At 36.9% G+C, this 19929-nt stretch overlaps 1 protein-coding gene across 1 annotated transcript in view; it reads left to right on the plus strand.

Moving 5' to 3' along the window:
* THEGL (theg spermatid protein like) overlaps nucleotides 1–14636 on the plus strand; it is a 68024-nt gene extending 53388 nt beyond the window's left edge. The window contains exons 6-9 of the mRNA XM_027836446.1: nucleotides 1339–1459; nucleotides 9142–9273; nucleotides 11097–11272; nucleotides 12691–14636. Of these exons, the coding sequence (XP_027692247.1) occupies nucleotides 1339–1459; nucleotides 9142–9273; nucleotides 11097–11272; nucleotides 12691–12805 (544 nt within the window). The 3' untranslated portion in view covers nucleotides 12806–14636. The remainder of the gene's footprint in view (nucleotides 1–1338; nucleotides 1460–9141; nucleotides 9274–11096; nucleotides 11273–12690) is intronic.
* The last annotated feature ends 5293 nt before the right edge of the window (nucleotides 14637–19929 follow it).

Genomic DNA, 19929 nt, shown 5'->3' on the forward strand with positions numbered 1-19929 from the left:
GCTAGGATTACAACCAAGAATCATCTACGCAACAAAACTGAATATATTCCTTCAGGGGGAAAAATGCATATTCAATGAGATGGAGGACTTGCAAGCATTCTTGATGAAAAGACCAGAGTATTAGGATAGTTAGAAGGAGTATATATAGACAGGTGTGAGTTGAATATAAAGGGATGATATTTAAAAAATAAAATGAAGGGCTAAGAGAGAAATGTATTGCGAGAAAGAGAAAGAGAGAGGTAGAATGGGGTAAATTAAAGAGGCAAGAAAAAGCTCTTATAGTGGAGTGGAAGAGGGGGAGGTAAGGGGGAATAAGTGAACCTTACTCTCATCAGAATTGGCTCAAAGAGGAAATAACATATACACACAATTGGATATAGAAATCTGTCTTACCCTACAGGAAAGTAGGAGGGGAATGGGATATGAGAAGGGAGAGGGTATAGAAAAGAGGGCATATTGGGGAAGGGGATAGTCAGAAGCAAAACACTTTTGAGGGAGGACAGGGTGAAAGGAGAGAGAGAATAGAAAAAATTGGGGGGGAATGGACTAGAGGGAAAAACGATTCTCCTGGTTTTTCCCTTTTGTTTTGATTCTTCCTTCACAACATGATTAATGTGGAAATATGTCTTAACAGATTGTACATGCATGGCCTGTATCAGATTGTATGCCATATTGAGGAGGGGGGAGGGGAAGGAGGAAGAAAAAAATTTGTAACTCAAAATCTTATAAAAGTGAATGTTCAAAACTATCTTCACATACAATTGGAAAAAAATAAAATACTGTTAAGTGGAAAAAATGAGTTAGGTTGATCTTACTCTTTTCCCCCAATATTTTCATTTAACTTTATACAGAAACTTGTGGATTCTTCTATCTTATGCCCCTATATTTTCTATCTTTCCAGTCACTAGATTTGTAACAAAAAAAAAAATTGGTGGGCACAATTTCTTTTAACCCAGTTCTTACTGAATAAAAATGCTAATTATTTGAAATTCATACATGACAACAATGCATTTGGTCATTTGCCTGAGAGATAAACTACCTTCTTCATGTTTATTATTGTTGTCATGTTTATGAGAGACAGGAAGGTGCGAAGAAGGAACATCAGTGGCCTACTATACCTTCTGTCATTAATATGTGACAAGTTTCTATTTCTGCCAGCTACTCAATGGTCGGTATCATAGGAATTGCCTTAGACTGTTTTGGAGAGGTAATTCAACCTGGGCAACAGTGCCCACTTGAAAATGAATTCCTAGGACAGGGATTATGAGTACAACTGAATTGTAATTATGGTTCACATGCCCATCAACTGTAACATTTCAAGTCTCTGTTTGCCTGCAGGCCGTATAGCTCCCCTGAATGGCACGTGAAAGATCCTTCACTCATCCCTGAGGCTTCTGTCCGGATAGTTCGACTCTCTGTGGCTAAATCTACACATCCAGACTTTGTTGCTCCCAAACAGGTAAAAGGGCCTATGTCAAAGCAAATGTATCTGACCTTGTGGGAACCTGACCTTTAAAGTGACCTCTTGTAGTGTGGTGGTAGTTGGCTCTTACAACACTATTCCCTTCCCTGCCTTTCTATGTGGAGTCTTTCCTTTCTTTCCATTTTTTTATAGTTTCCTTCATTGTTAAGTTAGACTCTCTCCTCCCCCTTCCTCTTAGAGAATTACATGGACACAATCTCCCTCAATGTCTCTCTTCTTTACCTCCATTTTTTTCAGTAGCTTGGCTTGTCCTCTCTCCCTTCCTTTCTGTCTCAGAGGAAGAAGTGTCCTGTCTCCTTCCAAGGAAAACCCCCTAAGCTTGTATCTTTCCTCCCATGCATGGCACATAGTTCTAACTTAGTAAGTGGTTGTTGAAATGAATTAAATGAAATCCCCTCCCATCTTATTTCACCAATGGTCTGCTTTTGATTTCTTCCTCTCTACTAGCTTCTTCCTCTCCAACTACCAACCTTTTGTGGTTTTCCCTAACCTAAAAAAGTTGCCTTCAACACTCCATTGAGCTACTATTGTCCCATCCCCTTTCTTCCTTTGATCTCCAAACTCCAAAACAAGTCATTGGCAGTCAGTGTAGACACTTCATTGCCATTCACTCACTCCTTGACCTTTTGCAATCTGGTTTCTACCCTGATTACACAACCATGTTCTTAAAGGTCAATGATGAATTGGGGCGCGGGGGGGGGGGGAGGACCAGATCTGTGATTTCTTCAATATAGGAAGCTCTTGGTGAAGGATTTCCTTTGTCAAGGCAGCTAAGCCCCTTTGCTGCAGTTTGTGGTCTTTGAGAGCTAGCTGGGGCACTGACAAGAAAAGTGAGTTGCCGAGTCACAATATGTGACCGTGTGTGAGTCAGTATGCATTAGAGGCCGGGCTCAAACTCAGATCTTCCTGACTCAGAGGCCAGATTTTATTCACTAACCATGTTGCCGCTCTCAATATGAATTTCAAATCAAGAAATCTGAAGTCCTTTTTCAGTTCTCATCTTTCTTGATTTTTTTTTTTTTTGCAGTATTTGATGTTCCTGACTAATGCTTCTCTTTGGCTTCCTGGATACTGTTTTATCCTGATTTTCTGAAGTCTCTCTGACTGCTCAAAGGACTTCAGATCAACAAGCAATTATTAAGTGCCTCAGGAACACTCTCCTTCTTTTTTCCCTCCTATAGCTTAAATGCATATATTCCCTATATGCCTCATGCCTCTTAGATGTGTCTGCCTATTTGAAAGTGAACCTTTGAGAGCAGGGACCGTCCTGCTTTTCTCTTTGGAACCACACCACTTAGCACAGTGCTTTGGACTTAGTAAGCATTTAAAAATGCCTTTTCATTTATTCATTCAGTTCTCTTCTCTTCCTACACTATTTTTCTCATTGATTGTATAGATGGCTGTGGTTTCGGTGATTACCACTATACAGATGATTTCCACACATATATTCCCAATCCTAGCCTTTTTCCAGAACTCTTATACATTTTTATTATTACTTAAATTATTATTAAAATTATTATTTATTTTTATATTTTGTATTATATATTATATATTTTTATATTTATATATTTTATATATTTACACATCAAACAGCCTACTAGATATTTTTTATTGGTTTTGTGGGCACCTCAAATTCAACATATCCAAGAATGAACTACTTTACCTTCAGCTCCTCCTGTTTAATTCACTCACATCTTTTAATGACGTCATTATTTTACTTATCAAGACTCCAAACTTCAGTTATCTTGGACTCTTTTGACCTCTCTCTCTCTCTCTCTCTCAGCCCCCAAATCCACTCAGTCCTTAAGTCTTATAGTATCCTTTGTAACAGGCTCCATTTTTAAATTCTCAAATCCACTGCCTTAATTCAATCTTTCACCCCCTTTTACATGGACAATTTAATATCTTCCTAACTAGTCTCTTTTTCTCCACTTGCAGCCACCTTTAATCCACCCTACATCTGATTATGTCATTCCCCTGCTCAAAACTCATTAACAATGTTAAATTGTGTACCAAATGAAGCCTAGAGCTCTTTAGTCTGGCATTTGAGGCTCTTCAGAATCTTGTCCCAGCCTCTTTTTCATGGTATGAAAACATGGAATTTGGAATCAGAAGACTTGGGTTCAAATACTGCCTCTTAACAGGTATTAGCTATGTGATTCTGGGAAAGTCATTTAGCCTCTCTGATCTTGTTTTATCACCTATAAAATGGGAATAATGATACTTGTTCTATCTTATGGGGTTGCTTAGAAGAAAGTGCTTTGTAAATTTTAAAGCATTGTAGAAATGTGAGTTGTATTCAAAATCTAAGTGGAACTGAACTTTTTGTTATTATCCCAATATGTGCTACATTTTTCCCACCTCTATGCATTTGCTCATTCTCTCCACCTGTGCCTTTTAACAGTCTATCCATTCTTCAAGGCTCAACTCAAAGGCTACCTTCTCTAGGAATCCTTCTCTGTTTCACCTTTCCCTTCAGTCAGAAGAGATCTCTAAAATTCTGTTGTATTTTGCTGGTACCTCTCTTATAGCACTTAGAAAATTCTTCTGTGTATTGTAATTATTAATGTAATTATTTTTTAGTTTATTTATTAGAGTTTAAGCTTCTTGAGGGCAATGACTATGTTGGGTTCATCTTTGTATGTTTCATAGTGTTTATTGAGTAAGATTCTTTTGGTCTCCTTATGGCAATTGATTTACATTGGTTAAGCTTCTTTATAAAATTATTGTAATTGATTTCAGTGTCATTTTTATTGCCTGTTGCTTATTTTTATTATCAATTACTCTTGTTTAAACAGTTTAAGATTTACTTGTTACAGTTGTATACTTTATCTATTCTTTCTTCTAGCTTATTACTAATTTTATGATCTTTGCTCTGACAAGTTGATGTTATATAAACATATGTTATATATAAAATTGATTATATAAAGACAACTGATTTATAGGTGACTCCCACATCAATAATGTCTTTTAAAATATAACCAACTTTATTTTTGTGAGATTATTTTAGTGTGTCCTATGACTGGCATCTATCAATTCTTTTCTCAAAGGAAGTAATCATGATAGATAAGAGTAATTATGTGCATTGCTTGATTTCTTTCATCCTTTCTTCCTGACCCATGCTTTCTGGTTTATTTCTCACCTATTCCCACCTATTCCTAAAATCACTTGAGTGTCAAAGTGTATATAGATTTAATTTGTAGGGTCTTAGAATTTTTTATAGAATTTTTCTACTTCTTGATTCTTTGCAACTGATGTTGATATATATGTTGCAATTGTTTTCACAGTGATCTTTTTGCAAATATCTATCATGAGTATTTCAACATGAAATGACCAAATAGCTAAGGAAAGAATGGTTCTTGTTACCTTTGAATGTAAGATAAACCCAATTCTGCCAGCTCCTTTCTTTGTCCCTCCAAGCTGTACCTTTGAGTCATCCTTTCACTTGGCTGCAACTCCTGCCTTTCTTCTGGTTATTTATAGTGAGAATGTCAGGATTAATATGATTTTGCTCCTATAGCAGCATTAGATAAGGCTCCCATATTTAGAGTATCAACAGCCAGTAAAAATTTATAGATGGTCTAAAAGCTGTGTGATTCCTAGCACCTTCTCCCCCTTTTCTGTCATTTTGTTGAAGTTACTTCAGAAATGGAAAGGGACCACATAGGACAAGATAACCACATAGGACTGGGAGAGATTTTATATTTTTCTTTGTTTCACAGGTTGCCATGGTCAAGGAATTAATCCCCAAGTGGCCAGCCTATTGGTGATGAACTTCACTGTATTTAGTTAGACTGGTTCTTGGAAAGCAGATTTGGTCTGTTGCCTGAGTCTTACTCAAAGCCTTTCCAGCAGAGTTGAAGTTGCCAGGGCTGACTTTCAACTGGCATAGTGTTTGAGGACCCAAGGTCACCTCTGTGCCCTGAGGAGGCATCAGAGTAGGACTTTGCCAAGCAGAGAGATATTGTGTCCCTAGGCAAGTTCTGAATCTAAACTTGTTTATAAAATCTTGCAAAGGAGGATGATGGATAATTTTGAGTAATGTGGCTTCCTAAAGCAAAGAGAAGTAGTGGAAAATAAAATCAGTTTAAAGAAATTTGGCAAGAGATCCAACTAAGTAGTCATCTCAAGAGCATTTAAGGATAAAAATAGAAGGAGGACAACGAACAGAAGAAAAATAGAAAAAATCTGCAATTTTTTTATAACAATTTCTTTTCAACATCAAAGAAAATAGAACTACCACCCTTGAATTCTTAACATCAACATCCTGAATATACTTATAGCACAGGTAGCATAATGCATGAATCAGATATACCAGTACACCAAATCTATACTCAATGTATGCCTTTGACTTATAGAAGAAAATACTAGACATAAGGGGGAAGATTGGACCTTATTAATACTGAAGAAAGGTGAGCAATAGAACATCAACAAATATCAACCTATATGCCTACCTTCCCATCTATATAAAATGTTTATAAGATTCATCTACCCACTGAAGTTATCATAAGTGAGGACATTAGTGGATAACAAGCCTTTTGCAATCCATATTCTAAAATGGACCCTACCTTTACCTTTTCACAATTAGCTGAAAGATGTAGTATAGATAAGATCTCACTGTGCCTATTGTTTGTTGAGTATTAAAAAGTATTTTATTTAGTAGAATGAAATGCTGCCTTAAATGCTTTCTTCCAACAAGGTGTTTTCCATTCACACATCAAAACCATTTGAGTCTTTGAAAGATATAATGATAGCAATAACTCTCTTCAAATATCTTTTGATCATAAATATTAGATGAACCATCAAACAGGGAGATCATCAAAGGTGTTCTCCACTGTGACAGAGGAGATCCAGCACAGAGTTCAAGTTAAAGAAGCCACTCCACGTATTCCTGCTAGTGGATGACATTGTTTTGGTTGCATCAGGCTCTGAAATATTGCAGAACTTACTGGAAGAGTTTGGCCTGGCCATCTGCACAGGAAAGACCAAGTGGATGACGTGCCTATGCCCATGACTGGCATGAATTGTAGGGACAACCTATACAACTTGGCTATTGGAACGTATTCTTGGGACAGATGGTGGTGCAGTATTCTGGGTCTAGAATTAAACAGGAGGAGGGAGGAAAATGGTCTGGATTGCCTTCAAAAGTCTGCAGAGCTCTTTTAATAACACCAGGATTCTGTCAGAATCAAAGGTTCATCTTTTTAATACTATTACCAATATAACATTGTTAAATAATTAGAAGAAATAGAATACACTAGTCTCTGAGGGACTGAAGATACACACACACACACACACACACGCACACACACACACGACCCATAGGTAAACGGAGAAATTCATGATGGGTATAAACAGGCTACAAAAAATACAACGGGGGAATTTTTGAAGAACAAAAAGATAAAAGGTCATCATGGAAATGCATGATGGGAAAAGAAAATAGGTTGGTTGGTTAGATAGATGGTGAAGGTGAGGAATGACAGGTGGACAGCCTTCGTACTCTACTAGCATCCTCATGATGTCAAGAGAAAGAGAGGCAGGACTCAAAGATGTTGGGTGATCATTTTTTTGGGTAGACTATTTTTTATGGGAAGACATCAATAAGAGTTGCACGAGATGAGTAGGCATGGATGAGTTGTGATATACATATAGAGAGCACATTCAAATTAAGGAGATCACAAATCTATTGGAGTATGCTTCCTAGTACTTGGCACATTACCCTACACATAGGAAGTGCTCAATAAATATTGTTGAATTGAAATAATGATCAATCACTCCCTTAGATTGCAAAATTCTGGAGAACACAAACTGTATTTTCTATCCCTTTTTATTTTCCCAGCACTTAAGTGTAGTGCTTTGTGGCCTGGAATCTCATCAGGTTGATTGGTGAACACATGAAACTGATTAGGTAATCATTCTCCTGATTGACCCCTATTATAGTCAGCATTTTTGGTGGTTCATTAATATTCCATTACAGTATATTCCATAAAAATAATTTCTTTTGCTTCTCCATAATCAGTGGATAACTATTTTGTTTCTATTTTCTGGCTACTATGAAAATTGTTGCTCTGAATATTTTGAAATATTTGAGACCTTTCCCCATCTATCCAACCACTTACTAATTCTTGTCAATTTTACAGCTACAATATTTCTCACATCAATACCCTTCTCTCTACTCACACAGCCACTGCCCCGGCTTAGGCCCCCTTGCCTCTTGCCTGATCTATTGCAATAGCCTTCAGATTGGTCCTGCCCTATGTATGTTCTCCTTCCATTCCATATTCCAGACAGCTGCTAAAGTGATCTTCCCAAATCATAGGCCTGACCATTTTATTTTCTTCCTCAAGAAGCTCCAATAACTTCCTATTCCTTCTGGTATCAAATACAAACTCCTTGGTCATATAAGCCCCCAATAATCTTACTCCAGCCTACCTTGCCAGACACATTACTGTCTTTAGCACGCTATTCATTCCAGCCACATCAGTTTCCTTGCTATTCCTGACACATGACATCCAATCTCCTATCTTTGTGTCTTGGCAACAGGGGCTTTCCCCATTTGTCTGGAATTCATGCCCTCTTCATATTCAACCTCTTTAGGTAGAATCCCTAGTTTCTTCAAAGCTCAACCAATGTTCCTGCCTACAGAAGGCCTTTCCTGATTCCCTTAGCTATTAGTGCCTCCAACCCAAATATTGTATATTTACCTTTTATATATTTTGTATCTGCGTGTGTGTGTGTGTGTGTGTGTGTGTGTTGCTTCCTCTTAGAGAATGTAAGCTCCCTGAGGGAAGGTGTTCTTTGATTTTTTTATCTTTGTAAACCCAGGGAGTCATAGTGGTTGGCCCATAGTAAATGCTTAATAAATGCTCATTGATTGATTGGTCATATTTGATCTTCTTGAGGACATAGGGATCATTGAGTCAAAGGGTATGAACAATTTTGTGACTTTTCTCAATATTTTCCAGAATGGTTGGACCAATTTACAGCTTCTCCAACAGTTTGTTTGTGTGTGTGTGTGTGTGTGTCTGCCTGTCTTCCCACAACCCCTCCAACATTGACTATTTTCACCTTTTATCATCTTTGAAACATAGAAAAATATGAGGTGAAACCTCTGAGTTGTTTTTATTGGTATTTCTCATATAGTTAGTGACTTGCAACAATCTTTTATATGGTTCTGATAGTTTTTAATTTCTCTTTCAAATATTGTTTGTTCATATCCTTTGGCTTGTTATCCATTGAGGAATGGCTCTTAGTCTTAAAAAATTGTGTCAATCTCACCATGTCTTAGATATCAGACTTAGATTATCAGAGACATTTGATGTAAAGATATTTTCCACTTGTAATTTTTCATCTTATTCTAGCTACATTGGTTTTGTTCAGGCAAAATAGACTTTATCTTTTTTTTCTTTGAAAGCTGTCCAAATAGCATTTCACATCATTACCTATTTTCCTTCTGATTTTCGATTTTACAATGAGGTTTCTGAAAAACAAGCTAGTTGAAATTGGCACACCCAATTATCCTCTTAGTACACACAATTTTCCTTTCTGCTAACTCTGCTAACAAATGTGGTTCACTGATCAGACCAAAAATGTAATATTGATTTGATTGATGTTTTTTGTGAGGAGTCAATGTGTACTGTTTTATCTTCCTTGTACAGGTTGAAACACAGATTACACCTGCTGCTTTGCACGCACATCCCTCATTAAGAGTGATCTCTCTTTCAGAACCAAAGGTCAAAACAGAAACATTATATTTTGAAAGAGGAAGAAACGACTTGCCAATTCGCCCTGTAAGATGCCACTTTTTTTCCCTGTTGTCTGGAGAAAGATCTGACTTTTGGTCGGTTCCTTAATGTTAGAACAATGGGCCAGATAGAAAAAAGCTGAAATTTAGTAAGGTTAACTGAAAAGTTCTACACTTGAATAAAAGAAAGCAACTTTGCAAGCATTGGTTGGAGGAGGACACAGATGGAAGTTTTTATGAAAAATAAAATTCAGGGACTTTAGTCAATTAGAAAGTCAATATGAATCAACAGTATAATATGGCCAGCAGAACAGCTAATGTAACCTTAAGCTTCATTGAGAAGCATAGTATCCGGAACAAGGATCTATCTCTGCCAGATTTTGCTCTGGTCAGAACACATATGGAAATTTGTGTTCAGGTTTGGCCACATATCTTAGGAAAGACTTAGTTAAGCTGGAATGTGTCCATTAGAAGGTAAGTAGGATGATGAAAGGACTGGAGACTGTAGCATAGCAAGGAAGGTCAGCAGAAAGAGCTGGGAATGTTTAGCTTGAAGAAGAGGACTGAGAGGGGCTATGGTATTTTCTACAGATGATTGTAGGGCTGATGTGTGAAAGAAAGTTTAGTTGTTGTTTTTTTTTTTCTGCTTGATCTCAGAGCAATGAGTGGAAGTTACAGAGAGAGACTTAGGCTTGATATAAGAAAAGAAGACTTCGTAACACTGAGAGCTTTCCAATAAGAGAATGAGCTTCCTCCCCTAAACCCTCCATTGAAAGTTTTCAAGAAGAGGTTGTGTGACTTCTTGTTGGGGCTACCATAGAAGAAAGAGAGCACTGGATTTGGGTGAGGGAGGATCTGGGTTCAAATCCTGGCTCTGCCCCTTCCTGTCTATATGACTTCAGGCAAATCACTTAATCTCTCTCTAGGTCTCAAGTTTTTCATGTGTATAATGAGGGATTTGGACTAGATCATGTCTTAAATCCCTTTTATCTCTAGCTCTAGGTTTATGATTTATGACCTGTGGGCTCCAGGTTGGACTGGGTGGTCTCTGAATACTCTTGTAACTCTATCATTCTATAAATTCTAGCCCTCTTCCCATAGGGCATCTTAGAAGAGTATCCTATGGAGAGAAGGGATACCTGGGCATACAATCCAGAGCTGTTGTGTCTGGTGTGGGGTTTGCACATTTGGGTACTCACTAAATACCAGCAGATCATGCTTTGGGCAGCGTTAAAGGGTCCTGAGGAGTGCCTTGAATTTGACTTGGGTAGATCACATCTCTTGGTTCTTCAGTCTTCCCATCTGTAAAATGTAATAAGATTTACCATGCCCTACACATTAACCACTGGGTTTCTCTCTCTTTATCTGTAAAATGAAGGAGTCAAATGAAATGAACTCTTAAGTATATTCTATCTCCTTAGATTCTTAAATTTTTAGTTATAGAAGACAGTATAGATAAAAAGCATTATTTCATGTAATCATCATAAAACAAGTTAAATATGTAACAATGAAATATCGATACATACATATATATGTGTATATATGTATATATATATAATAAAAATTCAAAAGATATAGTAATATTGACTAAAATATCAACCTTGCTATGTCAGTGACTTATTAGTGTAGGAGCTCCTGCCACACAGGCAGATTGCAACCTGTCTAGAACTAAATGTCTTAGAGAGCTGTCTTAGACTCAGAGAGAATAAGTCAAGCGGCTGGTGACCTCCTAGACCATGGCTTCTCTCATCTTAATATTGATAGTTTATCATAAAAGCAACATAGAGAAATGTAAAATGGTAGATACATTCCAAAATTAAGGTCAACAGGCTTGGTGGATTTGTTTTTGTTTTTTGTTTCCCTTCAAAGGTATCCACTGCTGCCATGACAGCTCAACCAAGTCTTCGTACACTGTTTCTAGCTAAAGCCAAAACAGTGCATAGCGATTATCTCCCGGTGCATCCAGTTCAGCAGCCAGTGTCACGTGCCGCCCTAAAATATATCCCATCACCTAGGATTGAAGTACTATCTACCCCCAATCTAAGGTATGCATGTACCAAGAGAAAAAGAGGAAAAATGAGTTGGGAAGGGAGGTGTAAATAAGGAAAAAAGCTCAAGAGATGAAACATTTTCAAAGAAATCTTACTTGTTACATTCACCTTGGCATATCATTAGCTTTTTCAGAATAAAACACTGAGCTTTTGTTTAAGGTTCAGAGGACCCAGTGTTGACTGGAAGTCAAAAAACTTGGTTCTTGTTCAGACTGTTGGGTTCATTTTCTGTCTGACTTCTTAAGCAAGTTATTACATTTTGGATTTTATTTCTTTTATCTACAAAACAAGTTCAACCACATTAGGTCCTTGTCCATCTAGTAAGAACAGTAAGAGGGCTCATATGATTAATACCTGAAAATAGAGTAGATGATTTGAGTTCTGGAAAAGGAAAATGTAAGTTTCTCTTCTATATAATGTTCATCCTGGTCAATGGTGAATTAAATGAAAGGCACTTTCTCTAGAGGGGAGGTAGGGAGGAAAGAATCGAGTTAGTGACTCAGATTCAATCTGCATGTTGATGGCTGAGTCAGGAAGGTGACCCATGGATTGGCGGAGTAGGAGGGCTGATTAGGTTCCAAGTTATGGTCTTTTCTCTGAGGTCAGTCTAAAACAGTATGGGAGGGTACTGTGGTTCAAGAGTGCTGAGAAGAAGTAGATCACAATTTTTTGGTGAAAACCTGTGACATAATGCATAGTTATTTAGTAGTGAAGAGTTGGCCAACTTTGGAGTCAGTATGATGTAGGTTCAAATTCTACTCCTGACACATACTGGCTTCATGACTCTGGACAAGGCTTTTCAATCCTCAGTACCCCCAGGCCACAGTGTAGGACTATAAACTGCGGATTGTACTGGCCAAACGAATTTCTTTACTATGAGCTCCCTCCTTTGATGAAATCACAGGTCAAAATTATTCAAAATACTCGAGTCATTTTTTTTTCTCCGGAAGACACAAGGGAGCTGGTGGTAGTGCAGGACAGGGACTGAGGACAGATGTTGTAACAGCTTCTTTGCTCAGTGTCTTGGCATAAGCCAACTACTTTTAAGTACATAATACCTTTGCAGGGCTCTGCTTATTCATGAGCTCATCTAGTGTGAGCACTGGTGTTATTCCTCAATAATAAAAGAGAACTAAATGTTAACTATTTTAGGTCATGTAGTTTGTTTTGTAACAAGTGCTATACCACTGAGAAATTTCCAGTTTTCTTTCTTTTTTTTTTGGTGAGGCAATTGGGGATAAGTGATTTGCCTAGGGTCACACAGCTAATGTCAAATATTTGAGGCCAAATTTGAACTCAGGTCCTCCTGATTTCAGGGCTGGTGCTCTATCCACTGCACCACGAAGCTGCCCCTGTTTTTTTTTTTCTAAAATGTTAGACTTATTTTGATTTTTCCCTTTGCTTTGTTTCAGAACTCCATTGAGTGTGAATGCTATTAACCTGGATGCCTTTAAAGTTAAGGATGCTGCAAAAGTAGCAGTGTGTTCACCGAGAATAGTGAAATTGGCAGAGCCTATTAAACGTTGACTGTGCAGAACAGAATGCTTCCAACACCAATTATGTGTCTTGATATCCTCTGAAGATGTCTGACTCTCCTTTTCTGCCAGAAAACATCTATGAGGCCTCTGGGAGAATCACTGTAATGATTAAACAGCCATTGTTTCTTCTGAGCACTTTTGAGTGTGTATTTCTGGTCTTCAACATTCCCCTCTACTCCCACTAAAAATCGAGAAATTGGCAGTAGTGGCACATCTCATCATCATCCTTTTAAGTGAATGAGAACATGCCATTGTTATTGATAAGCCTGAAGTTCTTTTTGTATTTTCTTGTATGTTTTATGTATTTTCTTTTCTAATAAGGTCAGCGCTCCTACAATTTATCCACATTTCTGTCCATTTCTCCTTATAGTATGCATATGTTACCTATCCTCCTTAGAACAGGTAATTTTCTTCCTATACCAGTTACTTTTAATTAGCTGGATATCACATTTATGTATATATTATGATGATGATGATGATGATGATGATGATGATGATGATGATGATGATGATGATGATGATGATGATGCATTGATAAGAAAGGCCAAGCTCTCATGGACAACTTGAAATGTCATTTTGTTCTGGATATAATATAAGAGATGAGTTACTCCAAAGTGTTGCATTTTTGCCAACCTTTTTCTATCTGTGTATGCTCAGTGTCACATAAAATAAGTTTCTTGGTCAACATGGGTGTCACAGGACTGCTTGAAAACATCAGAAAGTTTCACAAGATCACTCCAAAAATTTCATCAATGGCACATCTGCACATGTAAGCTTTACATTTTCAATATTTCAAGGCACATGTAAATTTTACTTTAGATAGAACCACACAACTGAAAAAGAGACAAAAGCAAAGTAGTGAATAATTCTTGGAAAACAATATCTAAGGTAATTTAATTCTATATCCAGACTCTTCATGTTGAAGGAATACCAATTTTATGTTATGTGGATATAAGGTTTATAAGAAGATCTTGTTGAAAATAAGGGTAAGGAGTTGACTAAATGTTAAGAAGGTGATGCAGATGGTAGGTTGGGGAAGGAGGGAACCCTATGGTAACACAATTTTTACTGAAGCCTTTATGTGTGGGACTCTTAATCATACATAAAATTAGTAGGGTAGACTCAGACAATTGACATATATAAATGCAGCCTAGGATACCCCAGAAAAGCTTTATGATCACATGAGAAATTCAAATTAATTCAACTTGTACTTGATCCTATGATACATTGATTTAATATTGTAATCAATTCTTTCTCTACCTAAGTTACCTTTCTATGTCCTTTAGTTAAGCTTTTCCTTCTGAGCCAGTTTAAAATTGAGCCTGTTCATAAGTCACTGTAATTAAAGGGAAAAGACTTATTGTCTACCATTCCTTTAACTCCTGTGGAAATTCCAGGACTTCCATTTGTTATCTGCAAAGGCTTAGGAGCTGACCTGATATATTTCCACAAGATATATTGTCTGTCCTTGCCTATCCTTGTACAATTAAAGAGAATCTTAAGGTCCACTATCAAGGTCTGCAATATGTAGATGGACCTCCTAAATCAATCAAGCATTCCTTAATGACAGAGAGGGATGGTTACTAGCCCCACATGAGTGATAGCCCATTCTCCTCGATTTAATCAATCATGATGCTGTCTACCTTGTAATCAATGACATTGTCTTCCTTACCTACCCAACTTGGTTCTTTGTTCCATGCTTCCCTCAAAACTCAAAAAAGTGTTGTTAACCCCATAACTGGGTCTTAGCTTTGCTAGGGAAGCTAAGAATCTATTTATTGATAAATTTGTGCTTTATCAATAAATTGAATTTGTTCAGAGCTTTGTGCCTCAGTTTATCTCAAATTTCAAACACAGCACATTCATTCACCTGTACCAGGTTGTCACTCCTCTTCTCTCTCCTGTCCTCACATAAATGTGCTAAGTGTAGCCACAGTCAACAACATATCCAATGGGGACAAAACACAGGGCCTGCACAGGGATTTTCAGCTCACCATTCCCAAATGCTGGTTTACTGGAAGAGACAGAGAAAATCCTATTTCAGTAATGGCCCCAAGAGGTCTAAAACAAGTCTTACCCTTCTCAAACCTAGGAGACTTACCTGGATCTGAGTTGCTCTTCACAAGTAACTGAATCTGTCCCAAGGCTCCCCAATAGTGACCAGTCTATTATTATTAACAGAAGATGCCTTATTTCATCTAATTCATCTTCCTCCTCCTCAATTCACCAAAGTGCATTATGCTCATAGTGGAATAATACAGCTAAGCTGGAGTGACTTGGCATGCTCCAGCTTTGTAGCTTATTCTGGCCATGTTATTAACATTCTTCACATCCCTTCTCCTTCAGGTCCTCTGGTGAAGATGGTCCATGCCTCTGATGAAAGTCTCTAACTAGGGAGGAGGCATCTACACCTTTGACAGATATTCTCTTATGTAGCCTTCTGGTCCATGGCCTTTATATCATCATGGCCCCCACTTTTGGCAGCCATACAAAGCACACTTATCTCATACTTTTCTCTTAATCCTACCCACATGAAGATGGATAGCTCCATGTGAAACAGGAGAAATACATTGGTTTGGAGTATGAAATATGAAAGACTGAATGAATCTTCTAGGTCCATGGTAGTCTTAGATTATTAGTTCAGTCACTGAGGGAAATACTCTGAGTCATCTGCTGTCTAAGGCCCAGCTAGGACGGTCTTTGTACTGAGGTAGGTATGATCTAGTCAGACTGAATATCCACAAAGGTTCACATTAGAACCTTTGTTTTATACTTATTTCCCTATTACTTTCTTTGCTCTTATATCTTTGATTAGTGGCTTAAGTTCCACTTTGTAATAATAGCTAATAATAATAGCTAACATTTATTTAGCATTTACTGTGTGCCAGGAACTGTGCTAAGTGTTTTACAACTATTATCTCATTTGATTCTCACAACAATCCCAAGAAGGAGGTGCTATTATCCTCATTTTTTTTAACAGATGAAGGAACTGAGGCAAGCAGAGGTTAAATGACTCGCTCAGAGTCACATGGCTAATAAGTTTCTGAGTCTGGATTCAAACTCAGGTCCCACCACTGATCATATCAATAAATGCAGAAGTTTTTCCAATTAATATTTTATTTTCCCCCAATTACATGTAAAAACAAATTTTAACATCCTTTTTAAAAATTTTGAGTTCCAAATTCTCTCACTCCCTTCTCTCCTCCCTCATTAAGAAGACAAGCAATTTGATGTAGGTTATACATGTGCTATCATGCAAAACATTTCCTTATTAGTTATGTCATTTTATGACCAAAAAAAAAATAAAGGCAAGGAAAATAAAGTAAAAAAGTATGCTTCAATCAATGTAGAAGTTTTTGACAAAGTACAATATTCAATAAAAACAAAACAAAATAAAACCTTCCTCAAAACATAGACATATGAAGATATTTTTCATGTGATATAAAGTACCTAAAACCCAAGGTAGTATTATATGCAGTGGGAAAACTCTAAAATCTTTCCCAATTATTATGGGAAAAAAACAAGGATTCATGTTTGTCCTACTATTATTTGATATTCTAGAAATGCTAACAATAGCAATGACAAGAGGAAGAAAAGCATATATCTACACAGAAGAAAAAACTCCCCATTATCTAAGGACATAAGTTTTACTTAGAAAATCATAGAGAATCAGCAAAGGAGCAAAGTGAGTTCCTTTCAGTAGTTTTAGTAAGGCATCAGGCTACAAAATAAACCCACATAAAAGCAATATTTTTATGACTCATAAGCAATTACAAAATCCGGGAGAGAATAATAGAAAAGGGAAGTCCCATTCAAAATAACTATAAAATGTATGAAATGGCAATCAGAACCAAATCTGACTCAATATTTGTCTAGATAGAATTATAAAATGTTTCTGAATGAAATAATGAACAATACAATAATCAGGCATTTGGCAGTTACGGTTGAGCCATCAGCCAATGTGCCAATTTAATAAAAATGATATTAATACAATAAAAATGAAGGATTTTAGTACTGTATCAGCCAAACTGGTATAGTCAAACAGTCAAATAACTTATAGAGCTAGACAAAATAGTAATAAATTTGGAGGGGAAAAAAGATCTAAAATATAATGTGAAACAATGGGAAAAAACTAAGAATGTAGGGGAGAATAGCACTTCCAGACCTATAACCATATTATAAAGCAATAATCACCAAAACTATTAAGTATTGGTCAAAAAAAGTAGAAAAATATTTCAGTGAAACAAATTAGAAAAGAATCAGAGGTAATCAAACTCAACCTACCAGTCAATAAATCTGGAAGAATTTCTGGGAAAACTGGAAAGCAATCTGGCAGAAATTAGGTTTAAATCTAACACCATATATCACAAATTCAAAATGGGCATGTGAGCTGAGTCATGCCATAAAAAATTTAGAAGAGAATCATCCCCTGTAATTTCATAGCTATGGCTAGAGGGTGAATTCTTAACCAAACAAAGGATCAAGATGATTGCTACAATAGAGGAGATATCAATGACATGAAGCTGAAAAGCTTTTGCAAGAACAGAGTTAGGATAACAACTAGGATAAGAAGTGAAGTTGTTGACTTTGGGAAAGGATATGAATAATTATCTTTTTTTTTTCTAATGTGAGGCAACTGGGGTTAAGTGACTTGCCCAGAGTCACAAAGCTAGTGAACGTTATGTGTCTGAGGTCACACTTGAACTCAGGTCCTCCTGACTCCAGGACTGGTGTTCTATCCACTGTGCCACCTGGCTGTCCTGATATGAATAATTCTCAAAAGAATTGCAAATTATTAACAGCCTTCCAAAAGAATGTTCTATGTCACTAATTAAAATGAAAACAATTCTGAGATTTCACCTTATACCCAGAAAATTGAAAAAATGACAAAAAATGGAAATGGTCAACATCGGTGGAATTGTAGAGAGATGGACACACTAATACACTGTTGTGGAGCTATGAATTGGTCCAACCATTCTGGAAAGCATTTTGGAATTATGAGAAAAAAAGTGACTAACATGTCCATGAGATGTCCCAGAAGTTCCCTTGCTACTTATATACCCTATGGAGGCCAATGACAGAGTGAAAGTTTCCCATATTCACTAAAATATTTATAGCATTAGTTTTTGTAATAGCAAAGAATTGAAAATCAATAAGTAAATATTATTATTAAGCCCTTACTATGTGCTAGACACTGTGCTAAGCACTGGAAAACAAAGTAGATGCCCATCAATTCGCTAAACAAATTGTGGTATGTGAATGTGATGGAATATTACTTTGTCTTAAGAAATAATGAATGTGATTAATACAGAGAAGCATGGGAAGACTTATATGAACTGATGTAAAGTGGAGTAAGCAAAACCTGGAAAAGTCTACAGAATGACTATAATAGCATAAATAAAAAGAACAACAAAAATCAAAGCAATGATATGAAATTATAATGACCAAGCTTGACCCCCAAAGATGTATAAGAAAATATTTCCCCCTGCTGTTGTTCAGGTGAGAGACTATGAGTGTGGAACACTAAATATAATGTCAGATTTTTTTAATACGTTGATTTTGATGAACTCCCTCCCTTTTTTATTATAAGGGATGCTCCCTGGAAGGGAGAGGGGAGTATATTGGGTCGTATGAGTAATATAAAAGCAAAGATATTAATAAGAATTATATTTTTAAAAATATGCCTTCTAAGGGTTATTTTGTAGCTTAAAACATGGAATCATGTGACACATTCTTGAGAAATGATTCACTGGCAGTGTTCTCCTGTGAAGGTGATTAATTATAGATTCAATTCCTATTCAATAAGGTGGCAAAGGGGCAGGAGGTTGCTCCTAATGGCTGTAAGATTGGGTCCTTGGTGTGTTAGTGCTAATCATGCACTCTGCATCTTGTTGGACTTCCTGTACATAGTCAGGGCCCAATAATGAATGCTTCCAAATTAAATTTGGGGATTGCACTTCTCCTGAATGTCTGGTTTATAGGACGTCATTAATAATGAGCCTGCAGGATCTTCTCTAGTGACATGGCACAATGACCTGATCCTGGATGAATCACAATGAGCACTCTTCCTACTCTGTTACATTTGCTGCACATTCTCCAGGCATGAATAACAGTTTTATCTTGGTTTCATCCTTGTAGGCTTCCAAACTTTTCACTGGTACATTGACCAAACTGATTGTCATTCCAGGCATTTGAATCATCAGGAAGAGCAATTGTGAAAAAAATTATGTTCAATGTGCATGATAAACTAACAAGACCCCCTTAAGCCATGACTATCCTAGAATACGCCATTAGTAAAAGTTTGTTATCCCTAATTAATATTGCAAATCTTAACTTCTGCAACAAGAAACTAGTCCTGAATACAACTGTATAGTTATGTTGGTTCCATTTTTCATCCCTCCAAACCAAGAATAAAATCTCAGAAAAGTTATCTGTCTGTAGGAATACACATTTCTTTGGTTTATAATATGAGTCATGTCATCTAAGTAGGCAGGGATATACTGAAGGAAAGAACTGTAGTAACTTTCTTAATCATAGGCTAGAATATGAAGGGCATAACCAACTATTCATAAAATCTGGTGTGCTCTAAACGGTATATTCCATTTATCCATAGCCTCACAAAAAATCCATCTTAATATAGAATTCTAGCCCAAATATCTGAGATCAACAGGAGGTGGTTACAGAGGGATTTCAGAGGATGTAGGAGGTATTGTGGAGTAATGGAAAGAGTACCAGACTTGAACCTGGAGGGCGTGGGTTTGAATCCCATCTGTTGTATTTAATGACTATGTGCCCTTAGGCAAGTCATTTACCTTTCTTGGGACCCAGTTTCCTAATGTGTGAAATAAGAGCATAGACTTCAGACTCTGAGGTCCCTTCCAACTCTTGATCTGTAATACTATGGCATCAACCTTCCTGAGCCTCACTTCTTTATCTGTAAAATGAAGGATTTGTACCAGATCACTCAGAAATGGACAACAGAGCCAAGATGAGAAAACGTGTAACATTCTCATGCCAGAGTAATCAGATATAGGGATCTCTGATCCTTAGGCTTCCTCTTCCTCCTCTTCTATCCTTATTAATAGTTCAAAGACTATGTAGCAAGATAGTAGG

This window comes from Vombatus ursinus, unplaced genomic scaffold (assembly GCF_900497805.2).
Source record: "Vombatus ursinus unplaced genomic scaffold, bare-nosed wombat genome assembly UNPS02014818.1, whole genome shotgun sequence".
Lineage (NCBI taxonomy): Eukaryota > Metazoa > Chordata > Mammalia > Diprotodontia > Vombatidae > Vombatus > Vombatus ursinus.